General features: G+C 46.4%; 1 protein-coding gene across 1 annotated transcript in view; it reads left to right on the top strand.

The window, feature by feature from the left end:
- Nucleotides 1-25,785, top strand: part of DLGAP4 (DLG associated protein 4) — a 117,432-nt gene that overhangs the window by 12,474 nt on the left and 79,173 nt on the right. Inside the window, exon 4 of the mRNA XM_066587634.1 lies at nucleotides 10,958-11,498. Coding sequence (XP_066443731.1) covers nucleotides 10,958-11,498 — 541 coding nt within the window. The remainder of the gene's footprint in view (nucleotides 1-10,957; nucleotides 11,499-25,785) is intronic.

Raw genomic sequence — 25,785 nt, 5'->3', positions numbered from 1 at the left:
AGGCCTATAGGACGTGGACGCGGGCGAGGACGCGGAGGCCCAAGTCAGGGTGTGGGCACAGGCCGAGCCAGTGCAGTGGCCAGGGGTAGAGGCAGGGCCAGACCGAATAATCCACCAACTGTTTCCCAAAGCGCCCCCTCGCGCCATGCCACCCTGCACAGGTCAAGGTGCTCTACGGTGTGGCAGTTTTTCACAGAGACGCCTGACGACCGACGAACAGTGGTGTGCAACCTTTGTCGCGCCAAGATCAGCTGGGGAGGCACCACCAACAGCATGCGCAGGCATATGATGGCCAAGCACCCCACAAGGTGGGACGATGCCCGTTCACCGCCTCCGGTTTGCACCACTGCCTCTCCCCCTGTGCCCCAACCTGCCACTGAGATCCAACCCCCCTCTGAGGACACAGGCACTACCATCTCCTGGCCTGCACCCACACCCTCACCTCCGCTGTCCTCGGCCCCATCCAGCAATGTCTCTCAGCGTAGCGTCCAGACGTCGCTAGCGCCACAGTTTGAGCGCAAGCGCAAGTACGACGCCACGCACCCGCACGCTCAAGCGTTAAACGTGCACATTGCAAAATTGATCAGCCTAGAGATGCTGCCGTATAGGCTTGTGGAAACGGAGGCTTTCAAAAGTATGATGGCGGCGGCGGCCCCGCGCTACTCGGTTCCCAGTCGCCACTACTTTTCCCGATGTGCCGTCCCAGGCCTGCACGACCACGTCTCCCGCAACATTGTACGCGCCCACACCAACGCGGTTACTGCCAAGGTCCACTTAACAACGGACACGTGGACAAGCACAGGCGGGCAGGGCCACTATATCTCCCTGACGGCACATTGGGTGAATTTAGTGGAGGCTGGGACAGAGTCAGAGCCTGGGACCACTCACGTCCTTCCCACCCCCAGAATTGCGGGCCCCAGCTCGGTGCTGGTATCTGCGGCGGTGTATGCTTCCTCCACTAAACCATCCTCCTCCTCCTCCTCCTCCTACGCAACCTCTGTCTCGCAATCAAGATGTGTCAGCAGCAGCACGTCGCCAGCAGTCGATGTCGCGTGGCACGGCAGCACAGCGGTGGGCAAGCGTCAGCAGGCCGTGCTGAAACTACTCAGCTTAGGAGAGAAGAGGCACACGGCCCATGAACTGCTGCAGGGTCTGACAGAGCAGACCGACCGCTGGCTTGCGCCGCTGAGCCTCCAACCGGGCATGGTCGTGTGTGACAACGGCCGTAAGCTGGTGGCGGCTCTGCAGCTCGGCAGCCTCACGCACATGCCATGCCTGGCCCATGTGTTTAATTTGGTGGTTCAGCGCTTTCTGAAAAGCTACCCCCACTTGTCATACCTGCTCGGAAAGGTGCGCCGGATCTGCGCACATTTCCGCAAATCACACACGCACGCTGCCACCCTGCAACATCGGTTTAATCTGCCAGTGCACCGACTGCTGTGCGACGTGCCCACACAGTGGAACTCTACGCTCCACATGTTGGCCAGACTCTATGAGCAGCGTAGAGCTATAGTGGAATACCAACTCCAACTTGCGCGGCGCAGTGGGAGTCAGCCTCCTCAATTATTTACAGAAGAGTGGGCCTGGTTGGCAGCCATCTGCCAGGTCCTTGGAAAATTTGAGGAGTCTACCCAGGTGGTGAGCGGCGATGCTGCAATCATTAGCGTCACCATTCCTCTGCTATGCATCTTGAGAAGTTCCCTGCAAAGCATAAAGGCAGACGCTTTGCGCTCGGAAACAGAGCCGGGGGAAGACAGTATGTCGCTGGATAGTCAGAGCACCCTCCTGTCTATATCTCAGCGCGTTCAGGAGGAGGAGGAGGAGCATGAGGAGGATGAGGAGGAGGGGGAAGAGACAGCTTGGCCCACTGCTGACGGTACCCATGCTGCTTGCCTGTCATCCTTTCAGCGTGTATGGCCTGAGGAGGAGGAAGAGGAGGAAGAGGAGGATCCTGAAAGTGATCTTCCTAGTGAAGACAGACATGTGTTGCGTACAGGTACCCTGGCACACATGGCTGACTTCATGTTAGGTTGCCTTTCTCGTGACCCTCGCATTACACGCATTCTGGCCACTACGGATTACTGGGTGTACACACTGCTTGACCCACGGTATAAGGAGAGCCTTTGCACTCTCATTCCCGAAGAGGAAAGGGGTTCGAGAATGATGCTATACCACAGGGCGCTGGTGGACAAACTGATGGTAAACTTCCCATCCGACAGCGCTAGTGGCAGAAGGCGCAGTTCCGAGGGCCAGGTAGCAGGGGAGGAGCAGAGATCAGGCAGCATGTACAGCGCAGGCAGGGGAACATTCTCCAAGGCCTTTGCCAGCTTTATGGCTCCCCAGCAAGACTGTGTCACCGCTCCCCAGTCAAGGCTGAGTTGGCGGGAGCACTGTAAAAGGATGGTGAGGGAATACGTAGCCGATCGCACGACCGTCCTCTGTGACGCCTCTGCCACCTACAACTACTGGGTGTCGAAGCTGGACACGTGGCCTGAACTCGCGCTGTATGCCCTGGAGGTGCTTGCTTGTCCTGCGGCTAGCGTCTTGTCAGAGAGTGTGTTTAGTGTGGCTGGGGGAATCATCACGGATAAGCGTACCCACCTGTCAACCGACAGTGCCGACAGGCTTACACTCATCAAGATGAACAAAGCCTGGATTTCCCCAGACTTCTCTTCTCCACCAGCGGACAGCAGCGATACCTAAGCAATACGTAGGCTGAACCCGCGGATGGAAGCATCGTTCTCTCTCACCATCCAAAACGGGGACATTTCTGCTTCATCAATCTGTGTATAATATTCCTCCTCCTCCTCCTCCTGCTCCTCCTCCTGAAACCTCACGTAATCACACCGAACGGGCAATTTTTCTTAGGGCCACAAGGCTCACTCATATAATTTTTCTAAACAATTTTTATACGTTTCAATGCTCTTAAAAGCGTTGAAACTTTAACTTGAACCAATTTTTCGTTAAACTGGGCTGCCTCCAGGCCTAGTTACCACTTAAGCCACATTAACCAAAGCGATTAATGGGTTTCACCTGCCCTCTTGGTTGGCCATGGCCAATTTTTCTGATGTACATTAGTACTGTTGATACAGCAATTTTTGGGGGCCCTCGCCTACAGTGTAATCAAATAAATTTTTAGCCCACCTGCATTACAGCTGACGTTACATCCGCTGTGTTGGGCAATGCAATGGGATATTTTTATGTACCGCCGGTGGCTTCCTGGCACCCACCCATGCTGTGGGTCCACAGGGAATTATAAATGCATCTGTTTCCACTTCTAAAGAACCCCAGTCTGACTGGGGCATGCAGTGTGGGCCGAAGCCCACCTGCATTAAGCACGACATTACTACCTCAGCTGTGTTGGGCAATGCAATGGGATATTTTTATGTACCGCCGGTGGCTTCCTGGCACCCACCCATGCTGTGGGTCCACAGGGAATTATAAATGCATCTGTTTCCACTTCTAAAGAACCCCAGTCTGACTGGGGCATGCAGTGTGGGCCGAAGCCCACCTGCATTAAGCACGACATTACTACCTCAGCTGTGTTGGGCAATGCAATGGGATATTTCTATGTACCGCTGGTGGCTTCCTGGCACCCACCCATGCTGTGGGTCCACAGAGAATTATAAATGCATCTGTTTCCACATCTAAAGAACCCCAGTCAGACTGGGGCATGCAGTGTGGGCCGAAGCCCACCTGCATTAAGCACGACATTACTACCTCAGCTGTGTTGGGCAATGCAATGGGATATATTTATGTACAGCGGGTGGGTTCCAGGGAGCCACCCATGCTGTCGGTCCACAGGGACTTCACAATAGGGAGTTGTACCTGCCTGTGTCTATGAATTAAAAACCGCGGTCTGACTGGGGCATGCAGACACCTTGACAGAATGAATAGTGTGTGGCACATAGGTTCCCCATTGCTATGCCCACGTGTGCAGCTCCTGATGGCGGTGGCACAGGATTATATTTCTCATTGCTTCTGTACAGCATTGTGGGCTATCGCCCCGCCCCTTTTAAAGAGGGTCGCTGCCTAGCCGTGCCAACCCTCTGCAGTGTGTGCCTGCGGTTCCTCGTCATGGCAGACGCACTTATAAATAGACATGAGGGTGGTGTGGCATGAGGGCAGCTGAAGGCTGCGCAGGGACACTTTTGTGTGCGCTGTGGACACTGGGTCGTGCAGGGGGGGTTGGGCAGCATGTAACCCAGGAGAAGTGGCAGTGGAGTGTCATGCAGGCAGTGATTGTGCTTTGTTGGAGGTAGTGTGGTGCTTAGCTAAGGTATCCATTGCTAATGAGGGCTTTTCAGAAGTAAAAGTTGTTGGGGGGGGGGCACTCTTGCCGCTATTGTGGCTTACTAGTGGGACCTGGGAACTTGAGATGCAGCCCAACATGTAGCCCCTCGCCTGCCCTATCCGTTGCTGTGTTGTTCCCATCACTTTCTTGAATTGCCCAGATTTTCACACATGAAAACCTTAGCGAGCATCGGCGAAATACAAAAATGCTCGGGTCGCCCATTGACTTCAATGGGATTCGTTACTCGAAACGAACCCTCGAGCATCGCGATAATTTCGTCCCGAGTAACGAGCACCCGAGCATTTTGGTGCTCGCTCATCTCTACAAATTATTGTTTTCAACTATTCTCTAGCTGATCTACTTGTGTGTTTTGACTCATTGTCTTGCTGCATCACCCAACACCTCTTTACCTTGAGATCATGGACTGTTGCCCTTGCATTCTCCGGTAAAATATCTTGATCCACCTTAGAATTTATTGTTTCCTCTTTAATCGCAACATGTCCAAGCCCTGAGCCAGCAAAGATGCCCTCACACATGCATACATTTGTGCTAAAAAGTTCCTCTTTTGCCTCAACTGTCCATAGAACATTTCCAAACTATGTAACATCTACATGGCCTCGGGCAAACTCATGACAGCCCACAGGTTTATTTGCATAGCAGCAGCTTACTTTATAATGTCTTTCCATAAACACCATTCTTCCTCAGTGTTTTTCTAACAGTGGATACATGAACAGAGGGTTTTGCAATCTGCAGTCTACAGTAAAAATTTTGCTGTTAACTTTTGAGTTTCTTTCACCCATGTTCATTTTAATAGGATATTCACTTATAGGGAGACGAGCAACAATTCAGAATTTTTTTCCATTTACAGATAATTTGTCTAAGCCTGGACTACTATACATTCAAGCCTTTAACAATACATTTGAAGCTTTTCCATGCGCTCCTACAACGTCTTCTGAAAGTTGATTCCATCGAGGCATGGTTCACACTAACCAATCCTTCAGCGGAAGAACAGATTTGTCAGTAACCAGGCTTTGTGTAGCTTTTTTTTATGACCAAAGCACCTATGACACACACAATTGTAATCTTATATCTTTATCTGAAAAACGTTTTGCAAATTAGTTCTTGGAAAAGTCATTAAAGCAGAGGTTCACTAAGGGCCCTTTTAGACGAGCCCATTATCATTTTAACGAATGGCATCAGCCTTAGGTTGTTTGCTTGTGCAGCCTGTTTAGACAGGCAGACACATCGTTGGCTCGTTCAAACGAGAAATCATTCAGAATCATTCAGTCTTTTTTACATTGGCCGCATAAGCAAATGAGAAGGACTGAATGAACGCTGTTTAAACCAAACGATAAGATGAACGATGAACGAAAAGTGAACGATAATCATATGTTGTTCAGTTGTTGTCTCACGTTGAGACTTGTTCGTTTTATGCAAGCATGAAAACCATTGTTGGCCCAGTTGCTAATCGGTTAGTTTAAATATCCATCATTCAGTCCTTCTCATTCATTGGTACAGTGATTTAGCGATTTATAGGTGTTCGTTTAACTGAGATCATTCGTTCGTGTGAATGAACGATAAATCGTTATATGTTAAAGTGCCCTTACTTTTTCTTTCTGCATTGTGGATATTTTCTAGTTGTGTTCAATAAAAGGCATCAAGTGTACAGCTGTTTGTGTGTTATTAGTTAAATTGCGTTTGTCTATAATTGTGACTTAGATAACAATCAGACTATATTTGATTAGTAATCAATACAGAAATCTAGGGAATTCCAAAGGGTTGACTCACTTTTTCTTGCAACTGAACATCATAAGAGACATAGTAAACTGTAGCAATCATTAATGTAAATTAATATATAAGGCAATACAATGTATTTCATGGCTATGTGGTGAAGAACTATTTATTCCATGGGAGGTACAACAACATGCCAGAACTTTCCAAGCTGGAAAAGAGCTACTGCTCTAACAGTCTGTGCACCATTGTTACACCGCCTTGGCATTTAAAGCTGTCACACGTGCCGCACAATGAAATGGTCACACTCTGCGATAAAGTGCACTTTCTTAATGAACTGTTGGACATTTAGACTAAAATTTATTCCCATTTCCTATTAAAGTGTTGGAAAGACTGCCAAGTGCTCAGGTCACCAGCCAATTTGGCTACAGAATGAAATTTCCAATTGGAGAAGGCATGACCTTCAGCATGTAGGCTTAAACAATGAATTGGAAAAAGCAAACTTTTCTTGTTGTCTCATGATGTTTTTAGCATTTTGAAGCATGGTTTCTAATCCAGGAGGACTTCCATGGTACGGTACACTCATTGTAAAAAAATATTCCTCCCCTAGAAGGAATTTCTGAATGGAATGAAACGTTATCTGTGTGATTGTAATGTTAATATAAGTGATTACAATATCAGAGCAAAAGGAGAATTTATTGTCGAAAATTGACCCCTTGAAAAGAGGCTCTAGGACCCTGTTGTACCACCTCTAGCTTGGATACAAGATGTGATACGAGCAGGAATAGAGGCTCTACTTCCCTGTTGTACTGACTCTAGCTTGGATACAAGATGTGATACGGGCAGGCATGGAGGCTCTAGTACCCTGTTGTACCACCTCTAGCTTGGATACAAGATGTGATACGGGCAGGCATGGAGGCTCTAGTACCCTGTTGTACTGCCTCTAGCTAGGATACAAGATGTGGTACGGGCAGGCATGGAGGCTCTAGTACCCTGTTGTACGCTTGGATACAAGATGTGATATGGGCGGGCACGGAGGCTCTAGTGCCCTGTTGTACCACCTCTAGCTTGGATACAAGATGTGATACGGGCGGGCATGGAGGCTCTATTGCCCTGTTGTACCACTTCTAGCTTGGATACAAGATGTGATACAGATAGGCATGGAGGCTCTAGTGCCCTGTACCATCGTCAGTGTCCAAACTAAGCCTGGATTAATCACTGAAGACAATCCGGTTCCACTCCATAGAATCAGTTTTGTCATACACGATACCACTGCAAACAGAGGTGATGGTGGGTTAGTGACAGTACACATAATGGGTGACGTGAAACCAAATGTCTTTCAGACAAGCACCTGAAAATGATTCAGACAGACAGTGGCCTGTAATGAAGGTGCCACCTGTCTCTGGATGGTGGGCAACGGAACATTTGGAGCTGCTTGTGCTTGTTGGACGATCAGACGATCCTCTCTACTGGTGGTCTGTTGAGGGCATCGTGTGTGTGTGCCCTCCACTGGCCCCAACACCTCCTAACAGTCTGGTCAAAACAGCTCATTTGGTGGGCAATTTGTCAGTACAACCATCTAGCTTCTTGCATTCCAATAATGCGCCCTCTCAAACTCTGTAAACTGGGTGAAATATCTTAGATTGCATTGTAGAGGCGTCTAGTGGTCAACAAGCTCTATAGAAGCGGAAAAAGAGGTCACTACACACAGGGATCCTCTGAGAGACTCTTTATAGGTCACGGGTAGAACCACTTTTATGGCCCCAGGTGGCAAGACCGTTCATCTAATCACACCACAGCTCTAACCAATTGTATATCTGCCTGAGATGTAACTACATGCAGAGTTTTGCAGCAAAACAACAACTCCTTTCAGTTTTTTTTTTTAATTAAGAGTATATTTTTGTAACTTTTTTTAGAGCAATTTCTTCTGTTTTGCTTCAACCTAACGAATTAGTCTGAGTCTTTCCTATCAGATATCCCTCTTATTTTGAGCAAGACAGGGGCATTTGGTTTGATCTGTATGGGCAATCCAGTGGCTTCCCACATAGACCATTGCTATTCATTGGGATACAAGCTCTGTTCTTAGAGCCACCATGCTGTGGATTGTATGGCTAAATAAACACTATTAGTATAGATGAGCGAGTATACTCGCTAAAGGCAATTTCTCGAGCGAGCATTGCCTTTAGCGAGTATCTCCCCCGCTCGAGACTGAAGGTTCGGGTGCTGGCAGCGGGCACGGAGCTGCGGGGGAGAGCGGGGAGGAACGGAGGGGAGATCTCTCTCTCCCTCTCTCTCCGCTGCTCCCCCCTGCTGACAGCCGCTACTCACCGCTCCCCCGCGCCGGCACCCGAACCTGCAGTCTCGAGCAGGCAGGTACTCGCTAAAGGCAATGCTCGCTCGAGCAATTGCCTTTAGCAAGTATACTCGCTCATCTCTAACTATTAGGTATACTGTCACTTTAATATTTTCCTGTTTGCAGAAAAACTACAGTCGTAAGAAAAAATAAATGAACCCTTTGGAATTACTTGGATTTCTGGATTAATTAATTACTAAAGGCTCTTTTACATGGAACGATTATCGCTCGGATTTCCATGATCCAGCAAGAATCTGAATGACTAACAAGAAGTTGTTCCCTTCTAGCTCGTTGTTCAGCTTCTGCATGCAGAAAACTGAATGCCGTATCATTCTGTGTAAACAGGAGGTTGTTCATAAGTCAACGACTGCCTGCTTACTGTGAATGGAGGCGGGCGGGACGGAACTCCATCTCCATTCAGTCAGCGATGCTCCTTCCTGTGTAAATAGGAATGATTATCGCTGGGGCGACCTGTTAGGCATCTGTGCCCAACATTTCATCCCATGTCATAGCACCCTAATAAAATGTGGTCTGTTTGCTATCTACAGTAAGGCTGGGCTCACACGACCGGACTTGAATTGCGGATTCTGCAGTCGGCGTCTTCGATGACTTTCCGCAGTAAACCGCGGGTATTGAAAGGCATGCATTTTCGATTTTTTTTTTCCTCCACACTCGCAGATCTACATTGCGTATTCCGCAAACAGAAGAAAAACAGCAGCATGATCTATTTTGCCGCTGAAGGCCTCTATTGATGTCAATGGAGGCGTCCGACTCGCGACCCATACACAATTAACATTCCGTATGAGCTGCGGATACACACATCTTCGCTAAGTTACAGTGCAGGAAATGCAAACAAACAAAGAAATTGCACTGCGCATGACTGCCTGCGAGCCTCCGCTCCATTTTTGTGTGGATTCCGCCTGATTGGCTTCCATTGAAGTCAGTGGAAGCCATCTGATCTTGCGGCCCTTCCGCAATGAACATTGTGGACAGGTCGTGGATTCCGCAGTACAAATTCTCTGGCGACAGAGCAGGTATGTGCGGACCCCGAAGGCCCTATCTTTTTCGCACATCGTTTTTCTACATGTGAGAATACATAGGGCAGGACCTATCTTTCTCCTTTTTTTTTTTTCGGCGCGCAATAGTGTGAAATTTACACGGTTAAAAGAAAAGAATTTTGCCTTGTTAATGTGCAAATACGCTCTGTAGCGGTGAGCGTATTTGCACTTGCGCTCGGCTGAAGCTGCCTTTATGCAATAATAGCAATAGAACTGGTTATCTGCTGTTATAGCCCATCTGTGTTGTGCTAGGGAACAACAGGCTGTGTGCTTAGAAACATTAGACGGAGCACCAGCATTGTATTTGGCTGCTATTGGCTTGACTCTGCACCAGTTCATCAGAACGATTCTTCACATCCTCCTCTGACCCCTTTCCTTGATTAATTGCTTATGTCCACAGGATTCCCTTTTGCTGGATGTTTTTCCTTGATCACACCTTGATCACACCAAAACTTCACAAGGTTGGCAGTACAATACTGGCCCTTGGTGGTCTTGCACTGATGACAATACCTCATTTGAAGTCGTTCAGATCTTTTGATTTTCCCTTTCTAATGTGGATTCACACTAAAACTCATCCACAGAAAACTTGCTCACGTAATTTTATGCTGCACTCTGGGGTCATGTGTTTAAAGGGGTTTCCCAGTTAAATACTACTGATGACCTATATTCGGGATAGGTCATCAATTGTTGATCGGCCGGGTTCCGTCGCTTAGGACCCTGACCGATCAGTTGTGCAGGGGCATGCTATCAGCGCCGCAATAACACAGAGGTCGGCACGATCAACTATTGATGACCTACTCCGATGATAGGTCCTCAATAGTATTTAACTGGAAAACTTTTTTAACCCTTTCCAATCCAATTTGTATCCTGGTTTTTCCTGGGGGGCTTACTCTTTTTCTGCCATTATACAACGGCGCCATATGCTGTCTAAAGCCAGTACTGCATGAGATGACACGTTGAATAGGCTCCGACAGCAGAGAGGCTGGCAATATATAGTAAGAGAACCCCGACGGACGTCTTCCAACATCAGAGCTGTACAGCCGTAAATCATAATGTCTTAAGACGTCAGACAATGGATTGGAAAGGGTTCATTTCTATACAGGGCCAGTGTCTCTACTAAAGCGGCCATTCAATGCAGATAACAATCAGACTACATTTTGTTATTAAACAATACAGAAATCCAGGTAACTGCAAAAAGTTTACTTCCTTGTCCTTGCAGCTATATAAAACCCTGCAGTATGTGTGCAGCAGGGGCGTAACTATAGAGGATGCAGGGGATGCGGTTGCACCCGGGCCCAGGAGCCTTGGGGGGCCCATAAGGCCTCTCTTCTCCATATAGGAAGCCCAATACTATGAATAAAGTATTATAGTTGGGGGCCCTGTTACAGGTTTTGCATTGGGGCTCAGAAGCTTCAAGTTACTCCTCTGATGTGCAGAATATTTTGTCTGGTGCTTTTATCAGAATATTGAACAATAATGTGGACGGTTAATAAAAATGCCCTTACTTCTTTATTTCCATAGGATACTGAGCCCCGCTGTGTGCTGCAGTACCAAACACAAGAAATAGAAGAACATAGGGAAAGATATCATTCCCTCAGTCAGGTAGCTGAGGAACAGAGGGAGCGCTATCCATTATGCCAGGTCCCAGAAGAGCCAATAGAACGATACAGTTTATGTCAAGTTCCAGAGGAACCTAAAGAGAGATTTCAGCTTTGCCAAGTAGAGGAAGAAGAAAGTGAACAATATCCACTGTGCGAGGTGCCTGAGGAGCCGAGGGAAAAGTATCCCCTGTCTCTAGTTGCAGAGGAGCCACTTATAAGATACCCAATGTTAACAGAAGGGAAGAGGGAGCGTTACCCCTTGGTTCAGGCTATGTTTGGAGAAACTGAACAGTCCCACACTGAAGCTTTTGACCTCCATCTACCCAATTACTTCCGCTCACGCAGCCACAGCTACCTCCGGGCCATCCAGGCCGGCTGCTCACAGGACGACGACACAATATCCTTACAGTCCATGTCACCTCCTTTACCACTCATCAGCCGGACACTACCCAGACATATCGGTGAGTTACAGTAAAGCAGAATGCCTTCTTATTTCATCTGACCCATGAATTCCAAATGCATGTCCAGTTCAACCAGAGATGTGTTACCCTCAGTTATACCTTTTGCTACATTGAGCACGTAGCAGTGATTGAAAGATATTGTAGGCGATTTTTCCTAACTCCTCTTCTGACCCCAGAGATCATTCATATAGATGTCTACAATGTTCCACAGTCAATCACCCTTTCATTCCTTCCATAAAATCGTAACTTTTCCCATAAAGAACATTGTAATAGTGCCTACTTCTGACTGCTTATAATGATGTTTTAAATAGTTGTGCTTTATAATAACTTGCACTGTTCCATGTGGCATTCGTTATTAAAGTGACTGTCCAGTCCGGGTCACAAATCTGGAACATAAGTCAGTATATACAGTTGATGATTACCAGTTCTTTATTTTCCTCTGATCTTGCTGGTTGGTTGCTTTATAGCTCAGTTCTTTAGGGCAGAGCTGTGATCTGTGACTACAGCCTAGTCTACAAGGAGCCTGAGGTTGTCTGAGAAACGCCTCCTATCTCATCATTGGTTCAGACTGCTGTTTCCCTCACATGGTGGCTCTGCCTCCTCGGATTGGCTGCTATGTATGAGCACAAGGCACCATTAGCTCACAATGGTGTCAATGCGGTGAGAGCTGATAGTAAGGTCAAAATGACTAAGCAGATGTAGCAAAGTTTAATTTGAGACTTAAAGGGAACCTGTCACCAGCTATTGGCTTCTGCCTCTTGTTTTTTTTTTGCCTTGCTCTGGATCAACAAGGGGGTTGAAACAGGCTGAACTAGATGGACATTGTCTTCATTCAGCCTAACATACTATGTTACTATGTATTTATAAGCACCATAAACTAAGTTATGGTGCTCATAGGCCAAGTTCCCAAAAGCCCAGGGAGGTATTTTCTATACTTACCTGCCTATGCCCGCCTTGTCAGCACCGAAAGTCTGTGCATGGACCATGTAATCAACTTGCGGATTGTGTCATCAGACTGAAAGCGAAAAGCTGTGTGCCGGTCACAGGTTCCCTTTGTTGCATAAAGAAAATGTTCTGCACCAACGTTTATTCACCCTTTTGACTTATTTTCAATAGATTTGTTGGGTTTATATAACAATAGCTTTTCAAGGGCTCAAAGGTGTTTTCCCATTACTTAAAATGACTTCGCAACCACTCTCATTCCTGCTTACTGCTGACCAGGACATGTGACTGCTGCAGCCAATCACTGGCTACTGAAGATCACTACTCTGGCCAATGATTGGCTGCAGCAGTCACATGTTCTGGTCAGCAGTAAGCAGGAATGAGAGTAGTTGTGAAGTCCTTTTCAGTAATGAAAAATCCCATCCAAGTTTAAGATAACTTGTGGCACAAAGTTATCACATTCAAGTTGAAGTTTGCTGTATCAGTAAGTACATATTACTAATCTACCAGTGAGAAAAAGATAATTATCAGCTACCTGCCGCTGTATACTGAGGGGTATGATGTTTTGTATGGGCTCATACACAGACATATGCAATTTTGGTGCGTGAAAATTGCACTTTTTTCACAGTGTGTGTATTTAGTGCATTTTTGGTGTGTGAGCTTTTACTTAATCTGCATGTTACATCCGATTTTACAGCGTTTTTCATGCATGGGGAAAAAACGCAAGGAGGCCAAATTGATGTCATTATTTTTTCACCCACGGTTTCCTGGCAACATTTATAAAAGTGGAGTGATAACACATGCAATCACCTGTATTTCTCTGAAAATAAGACACTGTCTTATATAAATTTTTGCCCCCAAAGGGGCACTAGGTCTTATTTTACTTACCTAGCAGGCTCGGTCCGGGTCCTCCTGCTGCTCTCCAAAGTAAGGCACCCTTTAAAACATCCTGCCGAATGTATAGACAGATGCATGTAACTGTATGCCTATCTATACAACTGCATGAGTATTCTAGTATCACATTCAATACACAGGATTTTTTGGGACAAAAGTATGGCAAAAGCTAAGTTGTCTGTGCTACCAGGCAGTGAGTGTGACCGCCCCATACACTGGCTCCTGGAGATGATGGGGAACATGAAGCAATGCTATTAGAACTTGTTACTGCTGTTCTGCCCATCCTTGAGTGTGAGCCAGCAGATAGAGAGCTGAACAGCAATAATAGTATATTTACCCTCACCTTAGCTCTGGGCATCACCATACTGGGTTCTGATGCCGTGTAGCATCAGGGTGTTGTGTCAGGACCCACTGCAGCAGCGCCAAGAGATGAACAAGGGTAAGTATAACATGTTGAGGTCTGAGAATTTCATCCAGCTTCTCTGGGGGCACAGCTTAATGACATAATGACTGGTCCCTACTCCTGGAGAAGAAGGAAATGCAGCTAGGAACAAGAGTTGTGCAAGATAAGAAGAGTAGAGATGTAACATTGTGGCACTGGAGCAAGAAAATGAGGGTCTGCTTATTATTTTTTGCTCTGCTCTGGGATCTGATTAATTTCGGGGGTTTAGTCTGAATTAATTTAGGGGATTGGTCTGCAGCCTGATTAATCTAAGGTTCTGAATACATTTAGTTGGTATAGACTGAGTAGTCTGGGGTCTGGTTCATTTAAAAGTCTGATCTGATGGTCTGAGGTCAGAATTTATTTAAGAGGCTTCTTTGGGGTCTGAATAAATGGAGGGGCCTGGTGTCCAAATGGAAAGATGTCTCCTGTGAGTCATTGGATGCAACTGTTGTGTATTCTGCATGTGACTGTGCCTTATGAATACTGTAACCCTTTGTATGGACTTCAGTGGGATAATACTTTGCAGACCTCCTCTATGGACCTGGGATCTAACCACTATATGGTCAACATATGACGTTACTTATTATTGTTTATATGAGTCTAGTGGTAGCGTACACTTGTTCCTGCCTGAAAAAGCAAGTGTATGCTTCTTCCTGACTGTGTGGTTAGGTGTTTCTGTGTTATACTTTATTTATCTTGTTGAGTTCTCCTACTGTATTTATATTATGAGCTTGGCTCTTGGGTTGTATTTTATGTTATGAACTTGGTTGTGGTATTGTATCTACATACTGAGATTGGCTCATGCGCTATTTATGTTATGAGCTTGGTTCTGGCTCTGTATTTATGCTATAAGCTTGACTCTGGCACTGTATTTGTGCTAAGACCATGGTTTAGTACTGTATTTACATTATGAGCTTGGTTCTGGTGCTATATTTATGAGTTTGGGTCTGGTGCTGTATTTATGTTATGAGCTTCGTTTTGGTGCTATATTTATTATAGGAGCTTGGTTCTGGTGCTGTATTTATGTTATGAGCTTGATTCTGGTACAGTATTTATTAACTGAACTGTTCTCGTGTGGGTATGCTGCTCTCTTGCTGCTTTCTGCACAAGCAGAATACAGGCGAACTGCCTATCAGTGCAATATATGTTGTCTGTTTCTTATAATGGGGAAGGGGGGCACCAAAAGTAATTCGGCACAGGGCCGCACCCAGAATTACTAGCACCAGCCACTACACAGGGGTTAGAGCAGTAGCTCCGATCCCAGTGTAGCCCAGCACTGACAGCCTGGGTTGCCTGGAAAACCCCTGTAACTCTACCATGTTGGTCTGATATGATTGCCTGGAAGGGTGCCTGAAGATTACTGAGCTCAGACAAGTTGGTGTCCAAAGCTCTAAGAGCTTTTGGAAACTGCACTTTGCCTGAAGCTCCCAGAGCTGCTCGTGTTCAGTCTAATTCTCCCCCTCAGCCATGCTAAGAGTTTTAATTTTTCTATCACTTACTAAATAATGGACACAGAGAGAAATATAGATTTAAACACAGATTCAGCTAATGAACTCGTTGTCCAATCATTAAAACCTCTTTTACATGGGTGACAGTGATATCGCCACAAGAAAATTGCAGCGATATTGCAATTTTGTTCTGTGTGATATCGGTGCGTTTTTTGTGTCGATATCATGATTTTGTGGCACTACAAAGTCACGTGACTTTGTAGCACTCTTTTGCCAGGATTTTCTTGGAGACTTGAAATATAAGCTCTAAACTGAAAATAAGCCCTATCTGCATGTAAAAAAACTAAGCAAAAAACAATACATTACCTAACAGGCTCCGCGGCACTTCTCATCTGTACTTGTTTGTAGTTTTCAGCCAGCACTTCCTGGTTAGGGGTTTCGATGAAACAATAACAGCCATTCAATGTGACTGGTTCATCAAGCACTGCAGTGATTGGCTGAGCCGCATCGCTAGAGAACCAATCAGAGCCAGCGTTTCCTGTGGAGAGTCCGAGGAGCAGGGTCCACAGTTGAGGAGACAGCGGGGTAGATCAAGGCCTTGTCACGGGGCTGTACCATCTCTTCCCCTGGGGGTAGCTCGGGACCCGTCCAAGTTACGACTAGAAGAGGTCACAGGGAAAGGCAACTGAAAATTTTCTTGAGTCTCTTTTGTCACTCGTGACGCCACCGTTCCGTCCTCTGCAGTGAAACTAGATGTTATAATTAAAGAGTTCACACACTCAGGGCAAAATTTCATGGACAAACCGGGAGTTGGTAGTGTCCGCTTCCTTCAAATTCAGAGCAGTTCCAACAAACACTAGGGTACTGACACAAATTACTCTTCTAGAAGGTGTGGTGACAGGGAGGATTCTCGGAGTGATATGGGCAATCCACAGGCTAGTTATCTGTGCAATCCTGCTCCCAGCAAATCCTTCTCTCTCACTCTCAACTCTCTACCATTCCACACTCATGCTTCCTGTACTGTACCCTTGCCAGACAAAAATCCCTCTCCTACCCGGTACTTAGTGGTAGCACCAGTACATCCCAGGCAGAGTAATCCTGGGTCGCACAACAGGGAGTCACTCGGCCTCTTCCATGCTTCCACACACGGTCTGGCTCTCCTCCAAAACCACAGGAAGCCATCCAGTGTTTTTGAAAACCTTGACCAGGAAGTCCTGGCTGAAGACCACAAACAAGTGCCGGAGCTGCGGAGGAGAAGTGCGGGCAGCGCCTGTTAGGTAATGTATTGTTGTTGTTTTTTTATGCAGCTAGGGTTTATTCTAGGACTCAAATAGTAGGACTTCCTACTGCATTTTTTGTGCGTTGCGTTTTTAACATTAGAAAGTCCCATTGACAATTGGAAAAAAAAAAAGCGAATTTGCAGCGAAAAAAAAAACCGCTAGTGGGTAGGCACCCTAAAGGGGTGGTCCAAGTTGTAATATCTCTGTAGAACAGATTTCCCATGCACTAACATAACAAACCAGCATATACTCCCCACTCCCGCTGTGTCCCGTGCCGCTGCTCCAGGTCTTCCCTCTGACGTCACATTTACAGGCTTCCCCAGCCTGTTTACAGGGCGTTCAGGTGCTGTAGCCAATAACATAGCTCAGCGATCAATCGCTCAGCTGTTATTGGTTGTAGTGCCTGTGATATCCCATAAACTGGGCAGGAATGTAGCGTGTAAGCAAATAAAGCAGAAGACCGAGTAGCGCTGCGATACACAGCGGGAGAAGAAGTGAGATATGCAGGTTTGTTATGTTAGTGCAGGGGGAAACAGGTGTTACAGAAATATTACAACTCGGACGGCCTCTTTAAAGAGGTTGTATGGAGATCTAATGCTATTCCCTATCCATAGGATAGGGGGTCACTTTATGATTGGTGGGGGTCTTCCCGCTGGGACCCCCACCAATCCTGACAACAGGAGATCCGACTGTCCCCGCATGATCACATGTGCATGCCATCGCGCCGCTCATTTCACTGATAGCACTGGAGACTGCTGAGTGCTCATACTTGACAATTTCCAGTATTGTCATTGAAATGAGTAGAATGAGTCTCAGCAGTCAACTGTAATCTTTGGGAAAACCTCTCTGCAGTGCTGCCAAACGTAGGAGGTGGATTAGGGGGAGGTGTGAGGGTCCTAATACTAGAAACCAATTAATTCTACCGCCAGCCATCTTTATACCAAGTTGCATTTATTTCTACCATAATGATGTGAATTTGTTATTGAGAGCCATAAAAATGCCCTTGTAGTGAGCTCCCTCTAGTGGAAGTGCAGAAAGACTGAATTTTAATGTATAAAATTGGCATGGTCTGTATATACAGAATCACTTTATGACTGGTTACAATCTGACGTGTTATGGTCCATTTACACGTAACGCTTAACGCTCTAAATTCGTTCAAGCGAACTAATTTGAGTGATAATTGTTAAGTGTAAATGCAAAAAAAACCGCTCACTATTCGTTCATTTGTCAGTATTGCTAACCTCCGGAGAGTGAAAAAACTATTGCTGGGTCGCTAGCTTCTTGTTACGTGTAAATGCTTCCCGCTCAGTGCTTCATATAGAAGGTGAAGCTCTGAGCAAGAAGCCCATGATCCAGCGATACGTCCTTTAGTGTAAACACTCTGCATGAGTGCTAACGACCTTATCAGTGACGTCAGCACTCAGGCAGTCATTTAAGGCCCCCTGTCCATGGGCGTGATTCCGCCGGCGGTAAATTGCCGGCAAATCACGCTGTCTGAAGCTTTCCATAGCGTTGCTATGGAAAGCTCCGCCCCCTTGTCGACAAGCGGAGAATCAGTGCGATTCTCCACTCGCAGCAGGCTATTCGCAGCATGCTGCGAATTGCCGCGATTCTCCGCGGTCAGCCTATCTGTCAGACAGGCTGACAGCGGAGATCCATCTGCCGACTCCTGTTCCCGAGCAGCAGCACCAGCGCCGGAGATCCGGCACGGGATACTGCAACACCTGTGGACAAGGGGCCTAAACGACTGTCGGCCTGTGTAAAAGGGTGATTACTCCGGCTCTATACTAAAAGTCACTAATGATAGCAGATCATTAGTGACTTTTAGTATAGAGCCGGAGTCAAAGCCTCATGACATTATTCTCCACTCCTCCTTCTAGACTTGTCCTTTGTCTTCGACAGTCGACCACTCCTACAAATTCTCTCATTTTTTGTCATCACAGACTTGGCCCTCTCCTGGATCTCCTCATACCTCACTGACCAAACATTCAATATCTCCCACTCGTATACCACATCCTTGCTGCACCCTCTCTCCGTTGCTCTGTTCAGGGACCCCTGCTCTTTGCCATCTACACCATTAGAATAAGACAGTTCATAGAATCCCATGACATTCAATGCCACTTTTATGTTGATGACACTCAAATCTATCTCTTTAGCTCAGATGTTACCTCTCTACTATCCCGGGTCCCAGAGTGTCTATCAGCCATATCCAGTTCCTTCTCTTCCAACTTTCTAAAACTCAACATGAAGAAAACCAAATTGACTAAATTTTCACCATTTCACTCAGCCCCACCAGACTTATCAATCACAGTAAATGGTTCAGCACTTTCCCCAGTCAATCAAGTCGGCTATATCAGGGAACTTTTGATTCTGTCCTGTCCTTCAAACCACATATCCAACCCTTACCGCCTCCTGCTGCTTCCAGCTCAAAATCATCTCTCAAATCTGTTCTTTCTTCACTTTTGAGAAAACAGAAAATGCTACTGCAGGTCCTCATCATCTCTCACCTAGATTACTGCAACATCCTTCCCTATAACATCCCATCCAACTCTCTTACACCTTTCCAATTCATCTTCAACTCTGTTATTTCACCTCTTCCTGTTTATCCTCTGCCCCTCTCCGCTCTCAATCCCATCACTGACCACATATTGTCCAGAGAACATTGTTCGAAGTACTAACAATGACATACAAGGCCGTCCACAATATGTCCCCTCCATACATCTCTCACCTAATCGCCCAATACCCACCCACTCATAATCTTCCGATACTTCCTCAAACAGCCATCTCCAAGATTTCTCCTGTGAGCAGACTCTCACCCATTTTTGAAACCTTCAAAAGAAACCTAAAAAATGTGGTGGTTTTACTGCCTTATTTCTTTTCCTTCAGCTACCAAATTTTTTCTTGCTGTTTTTTTTTTCCTGTGACATATGGGACAATTTTTTAGATCTTTTTTTCACTGACTTTTTTCCCCGTTTTTTTTTAGTTTTATTGGGGATAAAAAGCTATAGAAATGCTTTTTTAAAATTTATCATTGTTTATTTTTGAAATTTTTTACATTAGTATATTTATGCTAACATAAAGTACAGGAATGGGTTCCTCATTTTGTTTTGGACATCTTGATATATAATTTGTATAGTTTTGGCTTACAGGGTGCACATGGCGATGGTTTTGGTTGGCGTTGGCACAGGGTCATTTTCTTTTTTATATATATTATTTTTATTTTATTTTTATTCTGTAATTTTTTTACTTGTTTTTGTAACATTTTTTTTTAACACCTATGTCCCCCATGATGTCATATTAGATCTCTGGGGGTCATTTACATTGTCTTTTTTTTTTTATTTAACATTTTTCCATAGGAGCCCCAGTTACAGGGGAAGACATCCCCCTGTAGTGATATCAGTCACTAACAGAGCTGATCAGGATCTGCTAGGATCCTGCTGCTCTGTTGTAACAGGGGGCACCCGGTGGTCACATGATCGTTGGGTAGTATAGCCGAACTAACGCTTCCACTTTCACTTTTTAGTACATAGTGCTCATTGAGTGCTATGTAGCCTGGAAAGAAGGAGGCAGAAGCTTGATTGCCGGAGCAGAGACTTTTAATCCCATGCCATATTTTTGCTACTGTCCAGGACCAAGCGCCATAAATTTATGATGCTTGGTCCTTAAGTGGTTAAAAAGTGACATGTCGTTTTTTTTTTTCCTGCAACGGAAAATTAAAATCCACGTTGTAAAATCCGTGTTGTGAAGATAGCAACACAGAGTCCCATTCCGTATTGTTAGCGGATTTTAGCATGAATTCTAAGTCACAATCCACCATGTAAACATACCCAAACCCTGCTGCCACCACACTACCATTTGCACAGCTTCTACCATCACCTATTATCTCTTTTCCCTTGTAGATTGTAAACCCTCATAGGCCGGGTCCGCTCTGCCTCTGTGCCTGCCCGTGACTCATTTAGTAATGATTGTTTTGTAACATTTTGTTTGTAAAACATTTTCGTATATACAGCACCCTGGAATTAATGGATGAAACTCTCGGACAATATTACATGTTGTAGTCACTAATTACTTTAGAAAAGTCGGTGATCCAGGCATTCTGGTTGCCAGAGTCGAAAATTATCTTTTTTGCCTAAAATGAGAAAAATTGGCTTCCTTCCTCTGGATCAACATTGCTGACTCGACTGGATGGACATATGTCTTTTTTCAGCCTTACATGCAGGGTGGGGCACAGAAAATAAGGCCAGCACCACACTCTTATGAAAGCTGTCTGAGAGTGTATTCACACGGACGAGTTTCACGACCGAGTTCCATCCGATAGCGATATGGACGGGACCTACACATGTTAATAACTAGAGATGAGCGAACACCAAAATGCTCGGGTGCTCGTTACTCGGCACGAAATTTTCGCAATGCTCGAGGGTTCGTTTCGAGTAACGAACCCCATTGAAGTCAATGGGCGACCCGAGCATTTTTGTATTTCGCCGATGCTCGCTAAGGTTTTCATGTGTGAAAATCTGGGCAATTCAAGAAAGTGATGGGAACGACACAGAAACGGATAGGGCAGACGAGGAGCTACATGTTGGGCTGCATCTCAAGTTCCCAAGTCCCACTATTAAGGTAGAATACCGGCAAGAGTGGGCCCCCCCCCCCCCCCACACTGTCAGCGTAAAGATCGTTCTCCTCTGCCATAGCTGTAACAGCTGTAGCAGAGAAGAACGATGTTTGCCCATTGAATTCAATGGAACCAGCAATACAGCAGGTTCCACTGAAAGCAATGGGCTGCCGGCGATCGCAGGATGAATGGTCGGGAAGGGGTTAAATATATAACCCCTTCCCTGCAATTCATCCAGAAATGTGATACACTAAAAATATATACCGGCGTATAAGGCGACGGGGCGTATAAGACGACCCCCCAACTGTCACCTTATACGCCGGCAATACAGTGGAGCAAAGAATAAAAAGCATTACTTACTTCTTCAGACGATCTGCGCCGCTCCTGCAGACTGTCACTCCTTCCTGGTCCACGGACTAAAGCTTTCTCTATGAAAGGCTTGAAATCCCCGCCTCCAGAAACACAGCCAATCACAGCAATTCAATGACATCACTGTCATTGGCTGAAGGCACGTGTGTTTCTGGAGGCGGGGATTTAAAGCCTTTCGTAGAGAAAGCAATGCTCTGCCGGGAACCAGGAGGGAGCGACAGCCTGCAGGAGCACCGCAGAACAACCAGGAAGGAGTGACAGTCTACAGGAGCGGCGCAGATCGTCTGAAGAAGTGAGTAATGCTTTTTATTCTTTGCTCCACTGTATTGCCGGCGTATAAGGTGACAGTTGGGGGGTCGTCTTATACGCCCCGTCGCCTTATACACCGGTATATATTTTTAGTGTATCACATTTCTGGATGAATTGCAGGGAAGGGGTTATATATTTAACCCCTTCCCGACCATTCATCCTGCGATCGCCGGCAGCCCATTGCATTCAGTGGAACCTGCTGTATTGCTGGTTCCATTGAATTCAATGGGCAAACATCGTTCTTCTCTGCCACAGCTGTTACAGCTGTGGCAGAAAAGAAGGATTTGTCTTCTATATGTTCTCAATGGGGTCGGCGCTGCTGCCGCCGGCCCCACTGAGCGCATATAGAGACGATTTATGGCCTTTAGAAGGACCGTTGGGGTTCTTGAAGCCTACAATACACCTAACACTCTCCCTATAGCAGCTCCAACACGATACCACTTTCCCTGAACTAATGTCAGAATACATCCGTAGCGAGCCGTGGGAAGGGCAGATTTCAATACTCGGGTGACACCTTATCTCCCCAGCCACTCACAGCAGGGGGGTGGTATAGGGCTTAAACGTTGCAGGGGGAAGTTGTAATGCCTTCCCTGTCTTTCAATTGGCCAGAAAAGCGTGCTAACGTCTCAGACAGGAAAGTGAAAGTAACCCGAACACCGCGTGGTGCTCGTTAAGAGTAACGAGCATCCCGAACACCCTAATATTCGCACGAATATCAAGCTTGGACGAGTACGTTCGCTCATCTCTATTAATAACACATTGGTTTCAATGTGTATATGCACATGAGCAATGTTTTGCTTAAAAATTGCTGCATATCCTATTTTGGGGTGATTTCTTGTAAGGAATCATCCATTGTTTCCAATCTTAAAAAAAAAAAAAGAGAGTAAAGGTCCATTTATACACAACAATTATCGCTCAAAATTCGCTCAAAGCCATCTTTTGAGCAATAATCGTTGTGTGTAACTGCACTGACATTGTGCAGTTTTCGTTAAGCTGTCGCTGATCGTTGTCTTTCAGCATGCTGAAAGACAACTATCAGTTATCAGGAATTCACAGCAGGAGACAGCTGATACTATTGTTTCAGCTGTATCCCGCTCCCTGAACACAGGCGGGGTATGAAGAACACAGCTGTCTAGCTGTGTTCTTCGCACCCCGCTCAAAGCGCTGGGCTGTATAACAACCAGGCGCTCCGAGCAGAGAACAGCTGGATGCGGAAGACAAGCAACCCTGCTTGTCTTCTGCATCCCCTGCTTGGAGCGCTCAGCTGTACACCAGCTGGTCGCTCCGAGCAGAGAACAGCTGGATGCAGAAGACAAACAGCCCTGCTTCTCTTCTGCATCCCCTCCTCAGAGCACTCATCTGTATACCAGCCGGGCGCTCCGAGCAGAGAACAGCTGGATGCAGAAGACAAGTGGCCCCGCTTGTCTTCTGCATCCCCCACTCGGAGCGCAAGGTGATCGCTCAACATTTGAGCAAAGATCTTGCCATGTTATGCACACAACGATTATCTTTTGAGCAATAATTGTTGTGTCTAAATGGGCCTTAAAGGGGTTGTCCCACGCCGAAACGGGTTTTTTTTTTTTCAATAGGCCCCCCGTTCGGCGCGAGACAAACCCAATGCATGTGTTAAAAAAAACAAACGTTTAGTACTTACCCGAATCCCCGCGCTGCGGCGACTTCTTCCTTACCTTACTAAGATGGCCGCCGGGATCTTCACCCACGATGCAATGCGGGTCTTCTCCCATGGTGCACCGTGGGCTCTGTGCGGTCCATTGCCGATTCCAGCCTCTTGATTGGCTGGAATCGGCACACGTGATGGGGCGGAGCTACGAGGACCAGCTCTCCGGCACGAGCGGCCCCATTCACCAGGGAGAAGACCGGACTGCGCAAGCGCGTCTAATCGGGTGATTAGACGCTGAAATTAGACGGCACCATGGCGACGGGGACGCTAGCAACGGAACAGGTAAGTGAATAACTTCTGTATGGCTCATAATTAATGCACAATGTACATTACAAAGTGCATTAATATGGCCATACAGAAGTGCTGAACCCCACTTGCTGCCGCGGGACAACCCCTTTAAGGAGGAATTATAGCACCTCAACCAGTACTGCAGAGATTAAATATTGTCCTATGTGGAGCACAGTAGCAGAGAATGCTGAGAGTATCCACCGCCAGACACGTACCAGGCTGGATGATAAGTAGATTCTGAGCTCCCGGTGACTTTACTCTGTAGATCTGGGTGTGTATGTGTGTAAGTGCTGATACATCTCTCTAATCCATTTCATCTGAAAACGATCAGCTACTTTTGTGAAGCAGATTGTTGTCATCTAAGCGGTTCTGCTAATGGCGCAGCGTCCACTCACTTAAGCTCTGTTAATATGTCTGAACACTAATGAGTTGTCCATTTTGAACTGCGACCCACTCCTTCTATCTTCTGATCCTCCCTAATTAACACAACTGAGTCAGCTCTCCCTTTTTTCGTCCATCTAATTGCATCAGGTCTGCATCTCTACTTCCTGCTTCCCACTGATAAGGTGAAAGTCCTTTACATGTGTGTGGCTTTTAAAAGGGATTGTGTCATCAAAAAATAATATGGATTAAAGGGGTTTTCAAGGAAAATACTATTGATGATCTATCCTCAGGATAGGTTATCAATAGTCAATTGGTTCAGGTCCGCTGCTCGGGATCTCAGCCAATGAGCTGATCAGACTGGGTAATCAATAGTTGATTGGTTTGGGTCTACCACTTGGGACCCCAGCCAATTAGCTGATTAGGCAATCATTGCCAGTGCCGCAATACACAGTGGAAGCTGCTGCTCTGATCTCCAGCACTTGTACTCGCAGGCGCAGCTCCCATTGGATTTAATGAGACTTCAGCCTGCATTTGTGAGTGCCGGCCACTACACCAGAGTCGGAGCAGCTACTTCCTTTCTGATCCTTGTGTATTGCTAGGCTACAGATTGGCTGGAGAGTCATCAATAGTATTTTCCTGGGAAATTCCTTTAATTGAACTAATTGGGAAGTGTATAAATATGCATACAGTGAGCTCCCCCTAGTGGTCAATGCACATAAACAGAATTTTCTTCTAAAGTAAGCAGTGAGAGCAGTTTTTTTTAATTTTTAAAGGGGTATTCCAAGACCAAAGCCAGATTTCAAAATAGTCATAAATTATTTCATAGCACTATAGTAAGTCCACCCATTACCTTTCCTCTTGATTTTCTGCCCATGATGCCAAGAGTTTAAAATGTTGATGTTGCAACCACTGATTGGCTGCAGCAGTCAAATGACTTCCTGTGATAACATTGCCACAACAAACACCCGGAAGATAGTGTGGCTACAACCCTAGAACCCCATGGCAGAGGAGGGGTAAGTACTGCTCTTTTTATTTTAATACAGCTGATGGTATAGGGCAGGGGCGTAAATATAGAGGGTGCAAGGGATGCGGTTGCACCCGGGCCCAAGAGCCTTAGGCCTTAGTCAGACGGGCGTTTTTTCGCGCGATTTGCGGATCTCATGACGGATGCGCATCCGCAAATCGCGTGACCGGTGCGCGCAAGTCACCCGCAAATCGCCCGAAAATCTGCTCCTAGCCGCGTTTCATTAGAAACGGGCCGGAGCTGTCCAGCGCATTGCAGTCAATGGAGACAGCAATACAGCCGTCTCCATTGAAAGCAATGCGCTGCGGGCGAGCCCGGGATGAATTGTCGGTAAGGGCTTAAATATATAAGCCCTTACCTGCAATTCATCCTAAAATGTGTAACAATAAAAAAAAAATTGCATACTCACCTTCTGCCGGCAGCCGGAGCTCCGCGCGGCCGTCCTGCAGTGGGTGTGAAGGGGGTGTGAGTCAGACCTGCCCCCTGATTGGCTCAGCGCTGAGCCAATCAGAGGCATGCCTCACTCACACCCATTCATGAATTCATGAATGGATGTGAGTCAGACCTGCCCCTGATTGGCTCAGCGCTGAGAGGCAGCAGTCACTCACCCA

The sequence above is a fragment of the Eleutherodactylus coqui genome, chromosome 13 (assembly GCF_035609145.1).
Source record: "Eleutherodactylus coqui strain aEleCoq1 chromosome 13, aEleCoq1.hap1, whole genome shotgun sequence".
Taxonomy (NCBI): domain Eukaryota; kingdom Metazoa; phylum Chordata; class Amphibia; order Anura; family Eleutherodactylidae; genus Eleutherodactylus; species Eleutherodactylus coqui.
The sequence above is the reverse complement of the archived record's forward strand: the minus strand, read 5'-3'. Positions and strand labels throughout refer to the sequence as shown.